Source organism: Galeopterus variegatus, unplaced genomic scaffold (assembly GCF_000696425.1).
Source record: "Galeopterus variegatus unplaced genomic scaffold, G_variegatus-3.0.2 Scaffold7380, whole genome shotgun sequence".
NCBI classification, from domain to species: domain Eukaryota; kingdom Metazoa; phylum Chordata; class Mammalia; order Dermoptera; family Cynocephalidae; genus Galeopterus; species Galeopterus variegatus.
The window spans coordinates 33,467-54,994 of record NW_007733491.1 but is presented as its reverse complement, the minus strand read 5'-3'; the positions used below and the strand labels follow the sequence as shown (position 1 = coordinate 54,994).

At 38.3% G+C, this 21,528-nt stretch overlaps 1 protein-coding gene across 2 annotated transcripts; it reads right to left on the bottom strand.

Moving 5' to 3' along the window:
- Positions 1-1,600: 1,600 nt before the first annotated feature.
- KRCC1 (lysine-rich coiled-coil 1) lies at positions 1,601-20,633 on the bottom strand. 2 transcript variants are annotated; one of them, XM_008591892.1, is made up of 4 exons: positions 20,496-20,633; positions 8,399-8,500; positions 5,683-5,857; positions 1,601-2,985 (listed from the first exon to the last, which is right to left on the bottom strand). In XM_008591892.1, exon 4 carries the CDS (start codon positions 2,961-2,963, stop codon positions 2,187-2,189), a length of 777 nt encoding a protein of 258 aa, XP_008590114.1. In that variant the 5' UTR covers positions 2,964-2,985; positions 5,683-5,857; positions 8,399-8,500; positions 20,496-20,633; the 3' UTR covers positions 1,601-2,186. The 2 variants fall into 2 exon arrangements, with proteins under 2 accessions (XP_008590114.1, XP_008590115.1); XM_008591893.1 differs by lacking the exon at positions 8,399-8,500 and having other exon boundaries at positions 20,496-20,627.
- Between the last annotated feature and the right edge of the window lie 895 nt (positions 20,634-21,528).

Genomic DNA, 21,528 nt, shown 5'->3' with positions numbered 1-21,528 from the left:
TTAGTTTAAAATAAAATGCGTCATCTACTCTCTCTCCCTCCCTTCTTTCTCCTCTGATACTTGGGGCCCAGTGAGACAGGAGTCTAGGCAAGGCGGCTAGGCAACATTTGAAGTACTTTTTGAAGTATCCTCATATATATATAAAACTGTCAATAATGGGAGCTGGGTTTTCTTACTGTGAGAGAAGGGAGGAAGAAACATGGGAGAGGGAACGCTACCACAATGACCTGCTGTGGAAATCCAAGGGAGACTTTTTAGCTCTGGTTCCCCTTGACTTTGACAGATGTTGAACTTTCCTCCCTTCTTCAAATGCTCCTTCTTCATTTGCTTCTGTGACATCACATGTCCCTACCTGCTCCTGATCATTTATCCTGTCATTTCCTGTTTTTTTTTCTTCTCCTAAATATTGGTGCTCAGTAGGCTTTATCCATTGTTAGATTTTCTTCCTACACGTCTTCCCTGGGCATCACTCATTCTCATGGCTTCAATTAAATCTATACGCAAGTGATTCCCAAAACATTATCTCCATCCCAGATCTCTCTCCTGAGCTCCAGACTCCAATATATTTCTCTGCTGGTCATCTCCATTGAGATGTCCAACAGGTTATGATTCAACATGCCAAAATTTAAACTGTTTTCTACTCCAACCTCCTGCTGGATTCTCCATGTTAGTGAACAGTATCATCACTTGATCGCCCAAGGGAGAAACATGGGCATGAGCATGGCCTTTGCTGTTCCCTCCACACTTCACTGTCCTTGACCTGGTTCAGACTAACCATGTCTCTTCCCTGGACCCTGAGACAGCCTCCTGCCTGGTCTTTCTGCTTTTGGTTTTTACTTTGCCCACCCATAATCCCCAAACTTCAAGTTTCATGTAACAAAGTATACAGAGCACACACCGTACCGGACCGGGGACCGGCAACGGGATCGCAACCCTCGGTGTTGCTCCCGTGCCTCGCTCAGCCAGTGAGCAGGAACCGGTCTGTATGTGGGATCCGAACCCTCGGGCGGGAGCGCTGCCGCGCTTCCCAAGCGGCGCACTATCCAGTGCACCACCGGGCCGGCCCCCCATTGGTTTCTTGAACTCCCTCTGATCCAGTCTCTCGGGGGCCCTCATATTCTCTGCAGCTGTCAGCTCTGGTTGTCAGGCATTCAATCCATCTAGTCACACTCTAGAATCTAGGTAAAGCCTTGATGGCATTGCTGAGACTATAATCCTGGGACCCAGATCCCAGGGCCATCACTCTTTCTACATAAAAATAATAATGCTGAAACACTAGATATGCTTATCATAAAAAAGGTGATTATCAGAATGAAAACACTGGCCAGGACAGAATAATCTAATGGTATTTTATTTCTTATAAATTCCTCTCACTTCAGTTTCAACTATTTGGAAAGATTTGGTCACAGATTTCTATTCTAAAAACTGGAATCAAATATGGATAAGCAAGGTATAGTATGTAAGGGATTTTTACAACTTTAAAGGGTGATCTACCCCAAAGATCTTGCCTCTTAACTGTAAACTGCCCAGTTATTGTTTTTTCCCTCCCAAAAGAAAATCATTGTTGAGTGGGAAAAGATCATTGACACAGGACAACATGTAGAAATTAGAACACTTTATTATAAATATTTCTAGAATATAAACTGATTTTTTAATCAAGTCTTTGAAACTTTTAAAGCTATATGTAACCTAAGCTTATTATTATAATGTATTTCATTTTCCAGTTTCCAACCTAGCAAGTACACTGCAAGTTAGATCTAACAAAGGAAAATAAATCTATATTGCTTCCTAGAGAAAACCAATGAACAGAAAATCACCCAACTCAAAACTAAAACAAACCCAATCAAGAAACAGATTCTGCAAAATCTATTAATCCTCCAACTTAAAGTAAGTGACCTCCCAAGGGAAAACAAATCCATCATCATAGCAATTTGATGAATAAAAGTACAGCCACCCTCATTACGGGAAATTACCTTATATGTAAGAAAAATGTAATAACGTTTCTAGAAAATGAGAAAAAGTATCTCCGTATTGGAGAGCAAGCATACTAAGTACTTGTGTTCACCTGGCCTTAGTTAGAAGTTAAAGTACCTCTTCACATAAGCAAAGTGATATGAACATGAACATCACAAACAAGCTCAACTATTTTTTCAATTTAACCTCACAGGAAAATCAACTAAAGAGCTTCAAAATCCAAGGATAGACTGGTCCCAAAGCATTTCCTCCTCTGTCTTTTCTTTGCCTTGTTCCTTTTTCTCTTTTCTATGCTTACGTCCCTCTTTCTTAGAGGCTGTATCTCGGTGTTTTTTCTCCTTTCGATGCTTAAGCTTTTCTGTACTGACCTGTACAGTTTCTGCTTCCACCTCTGTTTTCTTTCTTTGAATGCTCTCGTGTTTGTCTAAATCCATTTCCTCATGTCTTTTCCTCTTATGCTTGGGCCGCTCCTCCTCTGGTTTTCCTCTGCCTTCCTCTGGGTTCCTTTTCCTCTTCCGATGTATCTGTTTATGACTGGCTTGATGGGCACTGGTACTATTTTCTGAGTAGAGGGGCTTATAACCCCCAGATTCTACACTATATGAGCCACACTTATATTCTTGCTGACTAAGGTTCAGGGGTACTGGTTTTTCGGAGAAACAGTCCCTGGTTAATTGATAGTAGCTGAGAGAGTCTAGTCTTAACCTGCTGTCATGAGCTGGTAACCACTGAGGTAACCGGTTTTCCACTGTTTGTGAAATATTGCATGACCTTGGGTAGGTCTGGACGGTTTCTGATGAGAGTCTTTGATCAAACATTCTATACCTGGGTCTGGAATCAACCTGTTCTTTGTACCCACAGGTTTCCCAACAGTCCTCTCTCATCTTTCTAAAACAAGTTTTTGGCTCTAAGCCTCTGGCTTTCTGTACTTTAATATAATCTTCAAGTTCATCTTGAAAAGAGTCAGATGTCTTCTGTGAATGCTTCATTAGGTTGACAAAAAGGGATTCTCTGCAGAGAAGATGGGAGAAAATTCTTACTTGATTATTTTCTTCTCAATATTTCCTTTGCTCTTGTAAAGAGCTTTAAAAACAAAAAAGCCCCAAGCAAATTAAAACCTACTTCAGTGTAAAAGTTAAATATCATGATATTATATGCCAAAAAGCAGTATCAGGATGGTCAAATATCTCCCAGGCCACTCACAAGTAACTTTACCCTTCTCAGAAGTACGAGGAAGAAAACAGAAAGGAGCTAACACAGGAATGCTGTCGTAGGGCAAAAAATGTAAGACACGTAGGGATGTGTGGATAAGAACCACACATCCACGGTGGGTAGCATGACCTGAATGTTCAGATAACTTCTAAAGTTCTGATTAGTCAGTTCCTCTATACTGTTTTCTAAGAGAAGTCACAGAACCATTGTGAAGCAATTTGAGCTTTAAAATCTTCAAAGAAACACGTATACTCACCTGACTAGAATATTGTATGGCTTAATAGTAAAAGGATGTTTGTAAAGTGATTTGGGAATGCTGGAAATTAGAAATTCAGTGGTGAGATGAAAACTACTCTTGGGTATAGCGCATGAGGGAAAATGAAGGAAAAGAGTTCTGTATCTCCTGTACAGCCTGCCTTTCATTCTTCTACTTCTGATTGGTGAAAAATGCATTCTAGAATGCTTCTGGTTTGTTCTCTCTTAAAGTACTGGTGAAAGGGTTAAGGGAGGGAACAGGAGGGGGTAGGACTGATGCCTATCAACTTTGCAATGTTTAATATATCTTGGAAGTTTAAAGAAAACAATTACAGTGTCTCTTTTAGGATGGAAGTGGAATACTAACTTTTACTTCCTATATATATTTTTTTTAATATTAAGTTTTTACTTTACATGTATTGATTGTACATATTTATGGGGTACAGAAATACATTTCAATACATGTATACAATGTGTAATGATCAAATGAGGGTAATTAGTATATTCACCATTGCAAAAATTGTATCAGTTTTTTTGTGATGAGAATATTTTGTGATGAAAACATCTTCTAGCCATTTGAGTACAATAAATTATTCTTAATTATGAAGCCCAGCACTACTGTATACCACTAGAACTTATTTTTCCTATGTAACTGTACTTTTGTATCCATTAACCAACCATTGCCTATCGACCCCTCCGCCCTCGCCTTTCCAGTCCCTAGTAACCGCAATTCTATTCTCTACTTCTAAAAGCTCAACTTTTTTTTTTTGGCAGCTGGCCAGTAAAAAAGCTCAAATTTTTTCTTTAGTTCCCACATGAGAACATGTGGTATTTTTCCTTCTGTACCTGACTGATTTCACATAACATAATGTCTTCACATAACATAGTAATATAATGAAGCTGCAAATGACAGGACTTTGCTCTTTTTCATGGCTGAGTAGTATTCCCTTGTGTATATATACCACATTTTATCCATTCACCTGTTGATGGATACCTATGTTGATTCCATATCTTGGCTATTGTGAACAGGGCTGCAGTAAACATGGGAGCAGTTATCTCTTAGGTATGCTAATTTCCTTTCCTTTGGAAAAATACCCAGCAGTGGGATTGCTGGATCATATGGTAGTTCTATTTTTAGTTTTTTGAGGAAATCTCCATACTGTTTTCCATAATGGCTGTACTAATTTACATTCTCACCAACAGTGTGTAAGAGTTGCTTTTGACACTTCAGAAAAGAATATATATGAATGGCCAATAAGCACATAAAGAGATGTTTAAAATCATTTGTCATCAAGGAATTGTGAATTAAAACCACAATGAGATACCACCATGTACTCATTAGAATGACAAATTAAAAAGACTGACAATACCATTGTTGGTGAGGATATGGAAAAACTGCAACTCTCACAAATTGTTGGTAGTAATGTAAAATGGTCTAAGCACTTGGAAAACAGTCAGCAGTTTCTTAGGAAACATACACCTAACATATGATCCAGTTATTCCACTCCTAGGTATTTACCCAAAAAGGAATATTTGTCTGTACAAAGAGTTGTACATGAATGTTCAGAATAGTTTTATTTGTAATAGGCCCAGAAAGGAAAAACCCCAAATGTCAATCAACAGGTGAATGGATAAATCAAACAATGGTACAGCCAGACATTAGAATAATATCAGTGATAAAAAGGAAGGAATTTTGTTGATACACGCAATATAGATGAATCTTAAAATAATTATACTGAGTAGAAGAAGCCTGGCAAGAGAGTATATACTATATAATTCCACTTACACAAAACTGTGAAAATGTAGAAATTGGGACCCTCCTTCATTGCTGGTGGGGATATATAATAGTGCAGCTACCTTGGAAAACAATTTGGCAGTTCCTCAAAATATTAAACACAGACTTACCATATTACCCAGGAATCCCACCCCAAGGTGTGTATGCAAGAGAACTGAGAACATATGTCCGCACAAAAACTCATACACAAACATTCACAGCAGCACTATTCATAACAGCCAAATAGAAAAAACAACCCAATGTCCACCATCTGATGAATGGATAAACCGTGGTATATTCATACAATGAATATCACACAATGGAATATTATTCAGCAGTAAAAAAAATAAGGTACTGATACACAGTACAATATGGATGAACCTTGAAGATATTATGCTAAGTGAAAAAAGCCAGTACCAAAAGACCACAGAGGCACAGATATAATAAAGAGGTGAATGGAACATTACCCTTATCAGGCTGAGAACTTGATGGAGAAATCTCATCATATTCATCCATTAATTGCTTCAGTTTTTCAGCATGAACTTCCCCCAAATAGTGAGTCTGTGCAACAACTGGGAAGCTAAAAACCATGATGCGGAGATTACAAAATCTATTTTTGTCCAATACTCCACTCCTATTCACCTAAAACCAAGCACAATATCATTATACAGGTTAAATAATTCAAAGTTTATAATTATATCATCGACATAGACCAATTATCTGAAAATTCACAAAATTCATCTTCATTTTCATATTACTTTGCTTCCTGTAAATCTGAAAATAAAACCTAACTTTCTGAGCATGTCTTTTTATCCTGAAAAAATATTTTATTTATCTAAGAATAAATTATCCTAAATTTATATCACTGAATTTGATTAAAATTTTTTTTCTTTTTTTTTTTGTATTTCTTATGCTTCTTATACCTCTGAATTTGAAAATAGTACTCATTTGAACTAAGAGTTTAAAAATAAAGTTTTGGCGGCCGGCCTGGTGGTGCACTAGGTAGAGGGCGGTGCTCCCGCCGAGGGTTTGGATCACTGGTTGCGGGCGTGACACCGAGTGTTGCGATCCCGTTGCCGGTCACGGTCCCGTTGCCGGTCGCGGTACAGGCGCGACACTGAGGGTTGAGATCCCGTTACCGGTCACGAAAAAAGACATAAAGGAAAAAAAAAAACAATAATAAAGTTTTGGGGCCGGCCCGTGGCTCACTTGGGAGAGTACGGTGCTGGTAACACCAAGGCCACGGGTTCGGATCCCATATAGGGATGGCCGGTTTGCTCAATGGCTGAGCATGGTGCTGACAACACCAAGTCAAGGGTTAAGATCCCCTTACCAGTCATCTTTATAAAAAAAAAAAAAAAATAAATAAATAAATAAATAAAGTTTTGTTCAAATCAAAATATCAGCTTCCACAGAAATAATCCTATGATTTAGAAGCCAATAATTTTCATGTTCCTACTTGTGACAAAACCCACCAGTTGCCTCCCAACATACTTTTTCTTGTTCTTTAGTAACAAACCTTAGGCAGTGTACCTAGTTAAAAGACTACACCTTCTGGCCATGTGAATAAATTCCAGTCAATAAGGAGAAAGCTAAAGTGCTGTGAGGACTCCAGGCGGGCTCCTCCCCTCTCACTGCCGGAATGAAGATGCCGCAGCTGGAGTTCAAACAGTCATAAGAAAACACGAGGAAAGAAGCCAGTGCCTCAGAGCAAAAAGAGGGAGAATGTCTGGGTCCTTTCTGATGATATCATGGAGCTGTCATATCAGCCTTGCACTGCCTTTATCCAAACTTCTCTTAAGTGAGAGAATTAATAAACTCTTATGGGCTCAAGCCATAACAGAAAATAATCTCTGAATAAATTTAAAACCAACCACATAAGAATAACTAAAATGTCAATGTAGGGAAATGGGAAACTAACATTTTCTGAACACAATTATGAATGCTTTTTATTTTCTTATATTTTTATTTATTTTTCTACATTGAATATTACTTTAATCCTATAAAAGTTATTTAAAAAATTTCAATGGAACTCAAATTATTGCAGAGCCTCTTGATTGTCTCTTTTCACTAACATTAGCCCTTTGGGCTCTGGGGAATGAGAATACACTAGACACACTCACATATTTGATTTTGCTTAGTTTTCACAACTATGGCAAGGCAGAGATTACCACTCCCATTTTGCAGTTGAGAGGTAAAATCAACTTTCCTAGTAATTAATGGTGGAGCTGAGACTTGAAACCAAGTCCTCTCAATTCAAGACCAAGACATGATGACATGACTGTAATTACAGTACTTTAATCTCAACCAAATATCAACTAAAATGCAGTTTCCAAAAAGACTACCAATGGGGGAAAGCTAAGTGAGTTCTCTAAACCAGCATAGCTGGCCTTATGCTTCATTTAAGTAAATGTATCTAGTACTTTTGATATCCCAGATATCAGAGATTATAGAGATCCAATAGCTTACCCAGGTGACAGAGCATGAAAAGAGCAGAGTGGGAAAAGACTACTGTAATGTAGTGTACAAAAAACTATTCTTTCTCCAGTGTGCCATTATGCAGAAAAGATGATACAAATGAGAATGCACTGCACTGGATAGGGAATCAGATCTCATTTATAGGCTTAGTCCTGCTCATGACCAGCTAAGGAGAATCACTACTATTCTGGATCTCAGTTTCTTCATCTATACACTAAGGAAGTAAGACCACTAGACATTTTGCCTTCTATAATTCTATAATTCTATGCCTCAAAGAAAAGGCTAAGTCAAGGATAAAACTGCTCATATTGTGTTTATAACCTTCAATTATTGTAGAGAATGACTCTGAGGGTCTACAATATCTCTTGATTCATATTAATAGTTTCCTGCTCAAGCTTTATAAGATCTCTCTAATATTTACTACAAGAACAAAGGATACACTGGCTTTCTGGATACAGTGACAGAATGGCATGAGAAAAGAATATGAGTTTTAGAGTCAGAAAGACCTGAGCGTAAATCCTAACTCCCCAAATGTAAGTCAGCAAGTTATTTCCCTTCTCTAAGCTAGTCTCCTCATCCATCAAAAGGACAATATCACTTCCTTCACAGGGTTCTTGTAAGAATTAAATAACATGACATATGTGAAGTTTACACGCTACTTTTAAAAAGGTGCTTTACGAAACATTCCCTTTATTTTTAACGTACCGCATAATGTGAAATCCTGTTACTCAAACTGTAATACTACCCAAAGATACCTTTTATGAAAAGTATCTGGAAAAAGTTGTCTCTGTTCATTCAACGTGGTATCTACAAAGAAAATGAAGGGAAATAAGACAGAAGATACTATTTAACATTTAAGGTAATATTTTCAATCTTCAACTAGTATCATTTCATATAGTATCTCAAATCTTAATTTCCTGAGAGCTTGCAAGGCTACAGTAATAGCTCATTACAATGGCAATTTTAGTATGAAAACATTTGGTAAGCTTCTAGTATTTAATATGGTAACGTATTTTTATTCAGTCCAGAAAATACTCTGAATGAAAAGTTACTGGGGCACCAATAGGAGACTGTATTTTATGGGTATGATCTGGGGCACCAATACTGAAAGGCTGGGCTAAGAAAATCAGTCTTGGCATTTTTTTTTACAGCAAACAATCTTAGGAAATGCAGTCCACTTTGAGATAGTCACTGATTATAGCTACACCACTAATGTCATCCGAGAATCACATGAAGAAACCACAAACCATCGTTATCCGTGGTAGGCAAACTTCTTCCTCAGTTGGTACAAACACAACCACACAAATTTCACCAAATAAAGCTTAGACAAGCCCTTCAAAGCTATAATCATATTCATGTTAACTTCTAGAACTTTTGCTAAAAGTGCTTCTCACCATAATAATCTATGCCCAAATTATTACATTTACACTTGAGGTCTACACTTAAATCTAAAATTCCTATAACAGCTGAAATTTATTTTATAGAAGTTTACCAGTTTACAAATAGGCTGCCAATCATGTAACATCAAAATTGTACTTTCTATGCAGCCATTTATTTATTTATTTATTTATTTAAAAAGATGACCGGTAAGGGGATCTTAACCCTTGACTTGGTGTTGTCAGCACCATGCTCACCCAGTGAGCAAACCGGCCATCCCTATATGGGATCCGAACCCGTGGCCTTGGTGTTATCAGCACCGCACTCTCCCGAGTGAGCCACAGGCCGGCCCCTCTATGCAGCCATTTAAATGATTGAGTTGGAACTACATGTAATGTCATGGAGAAATGTCCATGATATGTTAGGGGAAAAAAACCAAGGTCTATCCATTCATCCATCCATCTGCTGATCTATCAATCATAAAATCCTATTGAGTATAAACAACCCAACATACAAAAGCCCAAATTAAAAATATACATATGTATCTACTGTAAGGAAGGAGTTAATGCAGATAGCCTTCATTTCCTTTCTTGGGGAAGGGGGGAGGGCAGAAGGCAGGTGACACTTGGACCTCTGAGAAAAGAGCCTAATGATATTTGCTAGGACATAAAGAACTTATCTCTAAAATGTCCTTAGCAAGATGTCCCTGGCTAAGGATTACTTATACAGATTACCAGAATCTATGAGGCACAGCTCCCTGAAGAATGCTACATAAGCTATACAACTCTCTGTGGCATAATATGGAAATGATTAACAATTTAAACACTCCCACTGTATGAAGTGACCCTGTAAACCTCACTTAAAAACCTTATCTATGGGCTGGCGCAGCGGCCCTCCCGCCGAGGGTTTGGATCCCATGTGGAAACCGGTTCCTGCTCACTGGCTGAGCGCGAGGTGGGTGCAACACCGAGGGTTGTGATCCCGTTGCCAGTCCCCAGTACGGGCGCGACACCAAGGGTTGCGATCCCGTTACCGGTCAGTAAAAAAAAGACAAAAAAGGAAACAAAACAAAACAACAAAAAAAACCCTTATCTATTATTCTGGGCCAGAGATATATGTCCAACATGGGAAAACATGATCTTAGGAGTCAACTTTCATGTTACCAGACATCTCTGTGCTTCATCTGAGTCTCCTGATTTCCTGTATCCTTGAAATAATTAGTAAACCTTGAAATTGGGTAATACAGTTATCATTATCTGTGGGGATTGATTCTAGGATCCCCCCGCCGCTGAGGATTTCAAAATCTCTGGATGCTTAAGTCCCTGAGCATGTATTTGCATATAACCTCTGCACATCCTCCCATATATTTTAAATAATTTCTAGATTACTTATAATACTTAATAGAGTGTAAATGCTATGTAAAGTGTTGTTATGCTGTATCTTTTAATATTTTATTGCTGACCAGTGTGGGGATTGTACTGTTATTTTTTATTGGGTTTTTTTTTTTCCCCTGAATATTTTCTGATCTGTGGTTGGTTGAATCTGCAGATGAGAACCTGAGGATAGGGAGGGCCAGTTGTATTACTGATTCATGAGTCTGATTTGGCAGCTTGATATTGTGTGTTAGCTCAAGATCCATAGAAAAAATCTGAAAAAATATACACTAAACTTAATGGGGTTGGGGATTGGAAAATGGAGTTAGGAAAGTAGGAGGGGAGAACATTTAACATTTTGCTCTCTGTACATCTGTATTAACTTTTTGCAAAAAACATATATGACTGGGCTGGCCCGTGGCTCACTCGGGAGAGTATGGTGCTGATAACACCAAGGCCCCGGGTTCGGATCCCATATAGGGATGGCCGGTTTGCTCACTGGCTGAGCGTGGTGCTGACAACACCAAGTCAAGGGTTAAGATCACCTTACCGGTCACCTTTAAAAAAAAAAACCAAAAAACATTTATGACTTTGTAATTAAAAACTCCATAAATATTTAAGTTATACTGGGTATCTTCAAACTAATTTCAGTACCAGTGCATAGATTTAAAAAGTTTGCTTAAAAATATTATGTGCTGAAGATAGTAATTATAAATCAGAAATATTTTAGAAAGGACTTGAATAGTTAAAAATGTAACTCTATTATAGGTGGTATCTCAATTTATTTTGAGTTGTTTTGAAATATATAATTTAATTACCTTTGATTCTAAAGTCAGCAAGGTAAAAAGGTTAACTACAAAGCTTTTCAGGACTCACTTTGATTCAGAATTAATGTACACAAACTGACCATGATGATGTGACACTGACTTTTGTATTAAAAATCTTTAATAAGAACAGGTAAATATTGTCTTTTGGTGACAACCAAAACAGTACAGATGGAAACTTTACTGAAGACCTGTCATTTAGAAGTTCAAGATACCCTACAAAAACTCAAAAACCACAAACAAAACAAAAAAGAAAACTAGAAGTTCAAGATATCCTAAAATAGAAGAATGATTTCTCTCCCAGTTCAACACTTAATACCAGACTTTTCATTTCTTTTTTTTTTCCTTTTTTGGATCGCAACCCTCGGTGTTGCACCCGTACCGGGGACCGGCAACGGGATCGCAACCCTCGGTGTTGCACCCACACCACGCTCAGCCAGTGAGCGGGAACCGGTCTCCACATGGGATCCGAACCCTCGGTGGGAGCGCCGCTGCACTCCCAAGCGGCGCACTCTCCAGTGCGCCACCGGGCCGGCCCCAGACTTTTCATTTCTAAAAGGCAATGTTGTAAGTAAAAGTAATAAATCTGGGGTCACTTTTAACTCCTTCACCCACCAAGCTCTTTATTTTTCTTTCTTTCTATTAAGCAGTATCATATTCCCAAACTCAAAATCTCAGCCGTTTTTCTTCCTATCAAGTCCCGAATCAAGTCTATTTTGGCTTTATAATATTTTTTCAAAGCTATCCCTTCATTTTTCAATTCTCATAACACTACCTAGTTCAAGTTCTCCATGCCTTTGGGCTTTATTAAACTTTATTGCTATTTATTATTTTGTTTTCAAGGTACTATGGTGGGTACTGTGGGAAGGGATAGGAAAAAAAAAGAGAGATGAACATTTATTGAATGCCTTCTGTGTGTCAAACACGAGAATAGATTATTCTTTCGTCTTTTACCTCTGCAAGGTAAGTAGGATTTCCCATATTTTGAAGATTAGGATATTGAGATTTAAAAAAATTAAAATATCTTGCCATGCATGTTATTTGATAGAGCCAGATCTTAAGCCTTGGCTTATCTTGACTTTTTCTATTAAATGCACATAGCTGTTCCACACACTGGGATTAGTAAATGAACAAGACAGCTGCTAATACTGAAGAATTTACAACTTTGCAAAAATGATATGCAAAGAACTATGATGCAAGACAGAAATGTGTTAAGTGCTATAAGATATAAGAAGGTATGAAGTCTTCTTGCTGACAGCTTGGGAAAGGATTTATGAAGAATGGACTTGGAATTGACCCTTAAGAGACGGGTAAAATTTAGAGAAAATGAAAAATGAGTAAAGAAAGGGTATTCTGGAAGAGGTAAGGGCATTAGAGAAGGCATTTCTGCTTCAGATAAAACAACATATGCATAAAGGTAGTAAAAGACATTGCTAAAGGTGGGATGGGGCCAACTCATAATAAGCCTTATTTAGGCATTTGGATTTAATTTTGCAGTCAATAGGGGAAGAGAGACTCAAAATAGGCATATTGTTAGGAAGCTGTTGCAGGCAAGGGATTATTGGGCTGTACCAAAGGAGTGGCAGTGAAAATAGAAAGGAGGTGAAGAACTTAAAAGACATTCTCAAGGTAGAATCAAAGGAATCTGTGATAGCTGGGAAGAGAGCAAGAAGGAGAGAGAGAGGGGAAACACAGATAATTCTAAGGCTTTGACCCTGGGTTAAGTTTTCGTCAGAGAGTAATGAAGAGGATGAAGAGTTATTATTGTTATTCTTCAGAAGGAGGGAAGTAGGGAGCAGACTGGAAGCATTAAGTGTTCAAAAAGATGGTGAATTTGATTTTAGAATAAACTCAGATTCTATCAAATTCATATCTTTCACATTTGTCCTTTCCTCTCCCATTCCCGTGTTCAATTTCTTCTGTGTGAAAGTGGGTTTAAATAACTTGCAGATGTTCTATGTATCTTAAAATTCCTTGCAAATTAAAGTAGCTGGGAACTTGAACTAACTGTATACATATCAAACTTCAGTGCACATGGTAAGCAACAGGAACTATTAGAGAAAAGAAAGAAGGCTTAGTAGTAAATTCTAGCTGTTTTAGAAATTTTCCCTCAGAAAATTTTGATGGTACTTCTATTCCATTTGCATAGTGATTACTATTTACTCATTACAAAGGTTGTAGAATTATATAGTTTGAAGAATACAGACTGTGATTACTGTGGGGTAAAATGCAATTATCACATTCTCTGACCTGGACACTGTTTTCACTCTAACCATTTTATTTAGAATTAGTTTTGTTTTTTTTTCTCTTTTAATAGGCATCAATATTATTGGTTTCTATTGACCTTTATAATTGTTAAAATCCTGAAGGTAGCTTCTCTTTCCCCACATTGGCTATCTTCTCCTCATACTAATGTAACAGATTTCTTTTTCTTAATCCAGAAATTAATATTTCATCTTGTGGGTTTAAATCACCATTCCTAAATAAGATGATCTTTTCAAATTCGCATTCTTTTTATCTTGACATTTGCTATGGCGTCCACACATAGTTTTTATATACATTGTCTAGGTCATCATTCATAGCACTGGTAAAAACTATGCAGGACAAGGGAAACATAATACTTATGGCATGCCACAAAGAATCCACTTTCTTCCTGCATCTAGAATTGATATATTCATCAGCAGTCTATGAGTCTAATCAGAGATATTAAGAATTTAATGGAATCTCTTACTCCAAAATCGAATTCAGTATCTTTTCAAACACTTGTGCTTTTTCATACCATTCCCCCCTTATGTCTGATTATTCAAATCTATTTGTACCACAATGAAGTCTTATTTTTCCCATTTGCTGATATTTAAAAGTACGTGAAATGCACTCCTAACTTGAAGCCATTCTTTCTACAGCAGTGGTTCTCAATTTCATTCATTTTGACCAGACTAATCTGTACGTAGATATAAATTAACTCTTGCAACCAGGAAATCTGGGGCATATAGCCTGAAGAGACCAATCATGAAAAAATGTATTTCAAGTTTCATGATTTATCTTTAAAACTCATGAACTTCTTGAACTTGTCTTAAAACTTACATTTGATATAAAGTCATCATTTAATCTTTGGACAAAGTGTGCCATTTATTTATTTATTATTTTTATTTTAAAGATGACTGGTAAGGGGATCTTAACCCTTGACTTGGTGTTATCAGTACCACGCTCTCCCAAGTGAGCCACGGGCTGGCCCTCAAAGTGTGCCATTTAAAAATCAAGTATCTTCCTGGCACATTGCTGAGTAACTAAAAAACAACAGGGAATCTGAGTAACCTCACTAAAGAAATATGAGGGTACTTCAAAAAGTTCATGGAAAAATAGAACAAAAAGATTATATGAATACTTCCACGAACTTTTTGAAGTACCCTCGTATGTAAATGTTCATAGAGCTTTATTTGTAATAGCCAAAAACTGAAACAATCCTAATGTCTATCAATAGCTGAATGGATACGCAAAATGTGGTACATACATATAGCACCAAAAAGAAATAGCAACACACATAATACAGACAAATCTCAAAATCATCATGCTGAGTGAAAGACAGAAACAAAAGAGTACTATATGATTCAATTTATAAAAATTTCTAGAAATGCAAACTAATCTATAGTGACAAAAAGCAGATCAGTGGTTGCCTGGGGACAGAGGTGGAGGGTAGAATGGATTGCAAATGGGCATGAAGAAACTTTTGGGGTTAATGGAAATACTTGGCGTTTTGCTTATGATGGTGGTTTCATGGGAGTAGACACCTGTCACATACTCATTGAATTGTACACTTTAAATATGTAGAGTTTATTATTATAAGTGAAGTGTAGCTCAATAAAGTGTACTAAAGGAGAACTATAATGAATTTTTTTGGAAAAAGAGATAATCCTACCATAATTTGTTAAACTGATTTTTAAATGTTAGCTTTGTTTCCAAAAAGATCATCCACCTACCAAAGGCCAAGTCACACATGTAAACTACTGCCTGCCATGCTCCTTGGAGCTAAACATAGGGACTCTGGAGTCACTTCTGCTACTTATTAGATATGTAACCCTGGTCAAGTTTCTCAACCTCTATCTGCCTCAGATTCCTCATTTGTAAAACAGGGATATAATATCCACTTCAAAAAGTTGTGATCCTTAAGAAAATTAATATAAGTAAAGTGCTTGGAAGAGTGCATGGCACATAGTAAGTGCTGTATGCGTAAACTACTTGTATTTTTGGGATTTTGTCTATTTAACTGTCATAGTGAGACATTCTCCTAATTAGTAACTACAGAAGCTTCCTGTTTGATGAATAAATCAACTGAATTTGAGCAAAAAATTTTTGTGCCTCACAGCACATTATTTGTGTTGTGATATGGCATTTAAACATAATTCAGCAAAATTAACTTTTAAATGTTTCTTAACTATCTTTAATTTTTGATCAAAATTAGGATTATGGTTATGTTTTAGGTGTAATTAGATCAATTCTTTCTTTCTAACGATTATACCAAATTAATGACACAGTCCTATACTTTTCAATCTAATTCACTAAAAAATATTGAGACATTTTCTTTCCATTACCTGCAACTTTTCTCTCTGCAATGTTACGTAGTTTTCAGTGTATTTTGTTAAAGTTATCGGCAAGTATTTATTTTTTAATAGTAGTATTTTTAAAAAAATCTCAATTTCTAATTGCTTGTTGCTAGCATTTAGAAATACTATTAATTTTGTATTTTGACCTTGTATTTTACACCCTTGCTAAACTCACTTATTATTCTAGTTACCTTTTCCTAGATTCCTTGGGGTTTTCTACATAGATGATCATTTGCAAATAAAGACAATATTATTTCTTTCTTTCCAATCCGTAAACTTTTTCTTTTTCTTGCCTGAATGCACTGTCTAGGACCTCTAGTACAATACTAGATAGAAGTGGTGAGAATGCACAGCCTTATTTTGTTCCTGATCTTAGGGAATTTTGTAATCTTTTAATACCATTATAATCTTAGGAAAGACTAAGCAAAGCACAGCACTATTTTAGTAGACTAGGTAACTGATTTTGGCTTTTGCCAAAGCATGTTGCTTTCTTCCACACTCCCCCAGGCCCCAGGTCAAACCCCATTTAAGGCATTTTCAGAGACTTTAATCGTGCTGGAAATGCAGCCCTGTACCTGTCAGCATCATGAATACTTAGTTATAATGCTAGTTATTAACCTTGCCTTTTCAGGAAATGAGATTAGTATCTGACCTGGTTTGCCAAGTTCTAGCTATTTCACACTAATACAACAATCACAAAAATAACTAAGGGTTTATTATGGCATATTTCCCGTGACAAAATACAAATGAATTAATAAAATCATTAATTGGGAGTACTAATTACATGTTTAATACCAAATTTATGTTTTTATTTAAAATAAATCTTTGAACATCAATAATCACAAATACTCTATGGCTATCTAGCTCAGGGACCAATCATGCTTGTGAAGTTAGTTTTACTTAGATCTAAGCAGATATCCTGCATCAGAAAATCATCAAATGTATGCCATTCCTTCTAATGGTTCATAAATGTGAACAGGTCTGTAAGAAGAGGGAAAATACAAATGTTCATGTCCTAACATATATATGATGAATATAGCAGGGGCAATCCTTAGTTAGTTTAACATGCCTAGTCAGTATTTTCACATATTGACACCTAATAGAGGCAGCAGATCTGAGACTAACAAATAATCACTGTCTCTCGACATCCTCTTCCCCCATCATTCTTCCAAGCTGTCAACATTAGATTTCAATAACATAATGTGCTCCGGTGTGCATATAGCAAACATGTCATAAGCAGAGCACATATTTATAAAAAACAACAAACTACTCCGATATCTCAGGAGCCTTACTATCCATAATTAAAAACACATGTTCTCCACTTTTTTTTTCTTCCTAATTTCACTAACATTACTATTGATCCCTTTAAAAGGGCTAGCCTAATTCATATGTATATCCTTCATACTGAGTGTAGTACCTGAAGAGTACTACATAGTAGGATCTCAATAAATGTTTTCTGAGTAAACGAAGGAAGGGCCATCAGCTAGATTTTTTGTCATTTAACTTCAATCTCTGAATAATACTGAAACAAAGGAAAATATTTTTAAGCAATTACTATATAAAAGGGATAATAACTCAAAAAGAAGTCAGCAATGTCCTTCACTCCAAAACCGAGTCAATTTAATTTTTTTTCTTAAAAAGAAGAGGTGGATAAACAAGTTTTTGTTGAGGTTGTTTTTACTATGATTACTCAGTGATCTCATTACCTGGTGAAACATTTTTTGTCAAAAATATTTGAGAAACTCCACTGAATGAATTACAAAGTGTCCTGGAAGAAATTATGGTCACGGTGTCATAAGATTTAAGTATGTATACTTCTTTCAATTCTGGTCACATGGTACTTCTTTGGGATTTTGTGATTGAGTTTAATTTCTTAAATTCCTATTTGTAAACTTATACCTTCCCTGCTTGCCAATTTTTAATCTTTACTGACATTTGCTCATTATCAAGCCCAATACAAAGGAGTTCCTCCTAAGGGTAGATACAGCTATAGGTAAAAATGAATTTGCAGATATTCTTCAAATCAGTTTTAATGGTCCTACCAGGATTTTGAAAGTGAGAATGGAATTGTAATAACTGAAAGCATAACAATTCTTTAGCTTTTGAAGGAATTTCCTAACAAGACTTAAAAAAAAAAAAAAGATCCTGGCTAAGTACCAAGCAACATTTTTTTTCCTCTTCTTGTTTATCCAGTCATAACTGGCAATTATTTAAGGCTTTTATAAATATCTAAAAATTATATTGAGTCCTAGGGCCAGCCCCTGGCTCACTTGGGAGAGTGTGGTGCTGATAACATCAAGGGCACGGGTTCGGATCCCTATATAGGGATGGCCGGTTAGCTCACTTGGGAGAGTGTGGTGCTGATAACATCAAGGGCACGGGTTCGGATCCCTATATAGGGATGGCCGGTTAGCTCACTTGGGAGAGTGTGGTGCTGACAACACCAAGTCAACCGTTAAGATCCCCTTACCATACATCTTAAAAAAAAGAAAAAAAAATTATATTGAGTCCTAATAGTGTTTCAAATAGTGTAACATATCAAGTATTTATCATTTGTCAAGTGGCAGTTAACTGAACTGTTAATGGGGTATATTTACTTGAAATAAAGTGACAAGAAGCAATTTTTAGGTAAAATTTATATTTTGTTTTTCCAATCCTAGTGAATAGTCTCTAACTCAGAAGAGATTTTATTACTCTTTGACCTATAATGGCCAGATGATATTCAAAGTTCGTTTTAAGAATTACTGGTCTAGTATTGTGTACTAGTACACAGCCATGCCATGGAAAGAATACCAATACACAACTGCTAAGTCAGTCCACAGTTTTAAAGCTGTAAAGTACCCCAGAGTTTGGTCAGTCCAGGGTTCTTCAACCTCAACGCTACTTACATTTTGGGTAAGATAATCCTTTACTGTGTGTGTTGGGCTGTCCTGGGCATTTTAGGATCTTTGTAGCATGTCTTGCATATACCAAATGAGAATACTTTAAAAAGTTCGTGGAAAACAGAATTAAAGTATGAATCTTTCATGCAATTTTTCTTTTTTGGCTGCACACCCCTATATGAACTTTTTGAAGTACTTGTAGATGCCAGCAGCGTCTATGCTTGCTTACCATCTCTGACTGCCCATGGTGACAACCAAAAATGCCTCCAGAAGTTGCCAAATGTCCTCTGGGGGGCAAAACCGCCCCTGGGGATTTTGAGAACCACTGGGCTAGTCCAAATCCCCCATCCCTCAGATAACAAATCTTAAGTCCAGAAAGTCTGGGACTTAGTCATACAGCTAATGGAGAAACTAGCACTAGAACCTATTACTAGTCAGACTCCTATTCCAGTAGTCTCATTTTATCACCTTGAAGTGGTATAGAAAGGTTATTGCTACCATCCTGTGAACTGACATCTTTTAAATTCTTTTGCACATATTCAAAATTATTGCAAAAAACAAAACAAAAACAAATGTGGAGTCTGGTAAAAGTTGTTTTTCCATGAGAAGCTGTTTCCAAATCTTCCTGTGATCTGGCCATGGGAGACAAACCGAGTTGTAGTCCTGACATCCTAAACAGCTCAAGCTTACTTGTTGGTCACCGGCAGGAAGTTTGGTATAAAATCTCTGGGCTGTCAAAAGGATTTGTTTGTTCTGGCCAACACCTGTTGAGAGGCCAGTGACCTCCCCTTTTTTAAAAAAGCATTTACTTCAAAAGGCTCATAATTGTGACTCCTCTGACCCTTTGAGATGTAGTATCTCCTGCAAATCAGGAGTGTCTTTCTCAAGGACCTGAAAGCCGTTCATTTGAAATGTAATTAGGAAGGATAGGGCCTTTGCCTGCCATTCCCCTGGGAGGATAGAATCCTGATAATTACCAGCTAGCAGACACAGCTGGCCTACTTGCATTTACACTGACCAGCCCTTTGTAATCGTTCCCTCCCTGACTCTACTTGAACACTCCCTTGTCCCTCATTTTCCCTTCAAAACGCCCAGTCACCTCTGCCCAAATCGGAATGGGGCTCAGCTCTTTCTCCTACAGTCAGCAGTTACGGAATAAAATCTGTTCTTACAGCTGTAACGTCCAGCTTTGTTCATCTTTGACACTGTCTTGTCTTACAGGGCCATATCCTCAAAAAGCCTAGGAATACTCTCCCAAGTGCTCTCCCCGAACCTCACCGTCTCCTTTTCCTCCGAGGGCCCCTGTAACTGTAGAGCTCCACGCTACTTCCTGCTCCCCCCAGTTCTAACTCCACCTCTTCCTAAATTAGGTATCCTGCTGTGAAGACTCCACTTCCCGGGATGTTAAATGTCACCAAACGGAAGTTTACTGCTTTTCTCCGCTCATCTGTCTCAACCTCCCTTCCCTCTCCTGACGCTCCAGGTCCAGTCTGCCCGGCCACCTCTCTTTCCTCTCAGACCTCAGCTTTCTCGACATGCTGAGGCGTCCCCTTGCCCTCCGCGCTCCACTTGCGAGCCCTGGCGCCCCTTCCCGGTGGCGGTGGGCGGTGAGGGGAGCGGAGGGACTGCGGCCGCGCCCCGGTCGGCCATTTCGCACACTCGGGCTGAGCGCGCAGCCTTCACTGGGCCGCGGGAGTTGAGGGCCTGAAGACGGGGCCGCCCCCGCCGCCGGGGCGGGAACTCACCTTCTCTGAGACAGGGGCGGGCTTCTACAACTACTGTCCCCCTCCCCGCCAACGCCGCCGGCCAGGGAACAGGCCGCGGTGGAGGTGGCGGAGAGGCAGGAACAACCGCTGCCGCCGCCGCCGCCTCCGCCACCGAGCAGGCGGGGTGGGAGGAGGAGGCGGAGACCCGGCTTCCTGACGGGAAGTGGCCGCCACCACCGGCGGATGACTGGACGGCGCCGGCGCCATGACGGCGAGGCACGTTACTACGCTTGCGCCGGGAGCCTGGCTCCCAGAAAGCCCCTTTAGTCCCGCCTACCTGCTAGTCCCGCCTACCTGCTTGTCCCGCCCACTTTTTCCGCCGGTTCCGGGCTCAACTGTGACCTCGTCCGCGGGCTGGTTCACGCCTGTCCCTCCGCCCTCTTACTGGAGGGAAGGAGAGGCACGTGAGGCCGTTCACCTTGGGGGCGTGAACCTGAAACCAAGGGAGGCAAAAGTCTGCAGATTTACAGATCCACCTTCAAAGTATCTCAAAAATACGTTATCTCCTGCCTTATCTTTCTTTTGTTATGGCCTTTAATACACAGAATAGATTAAGCACAATCCTTGGTCATGATACGTTGTCATCGCTGGTCCATAAATGATCTTTTTCTCTCTCCCCTTCTCTCAGTGTATGCATATATACACATGTTATACACACACATAAATACATATGTATGTATAAATCTCGTCATCTCATCCTCTGTCTTTCAAAGGAATCACTATCCAGGTTTGTATTCATTATTTCCGTTCTCTCTATATTATCACACATGTGCATGGCTAAAATATGTTTAGATTTTTAAAAAAACTTTATACGATTTATATCTTTATGTGGTATTCTGGGACTTGATTGTTTCACTTAATATTTTGAAATTAATCTCAGCTGTTGCATATAGCTGTAATTTATTCATTTCACGGCTGCACAATAGTCCATCTATTTTCCTGTTGATGGGCATGTCTCCCGGTGCACCGTGAAGGAGTATCTCTTGGATATCCTCTACTTTCCTGTCATACC

Bases quoted from the DNA above. Each gene is read 5' to 3' on its own strand.
- KRCC1 (XM_008591892.1), bottom strand. From the start codon at position 2,963: ATGAAGCATTCACAGAAGACATCTGACTCTTTTCAAGATGAACTTGAA.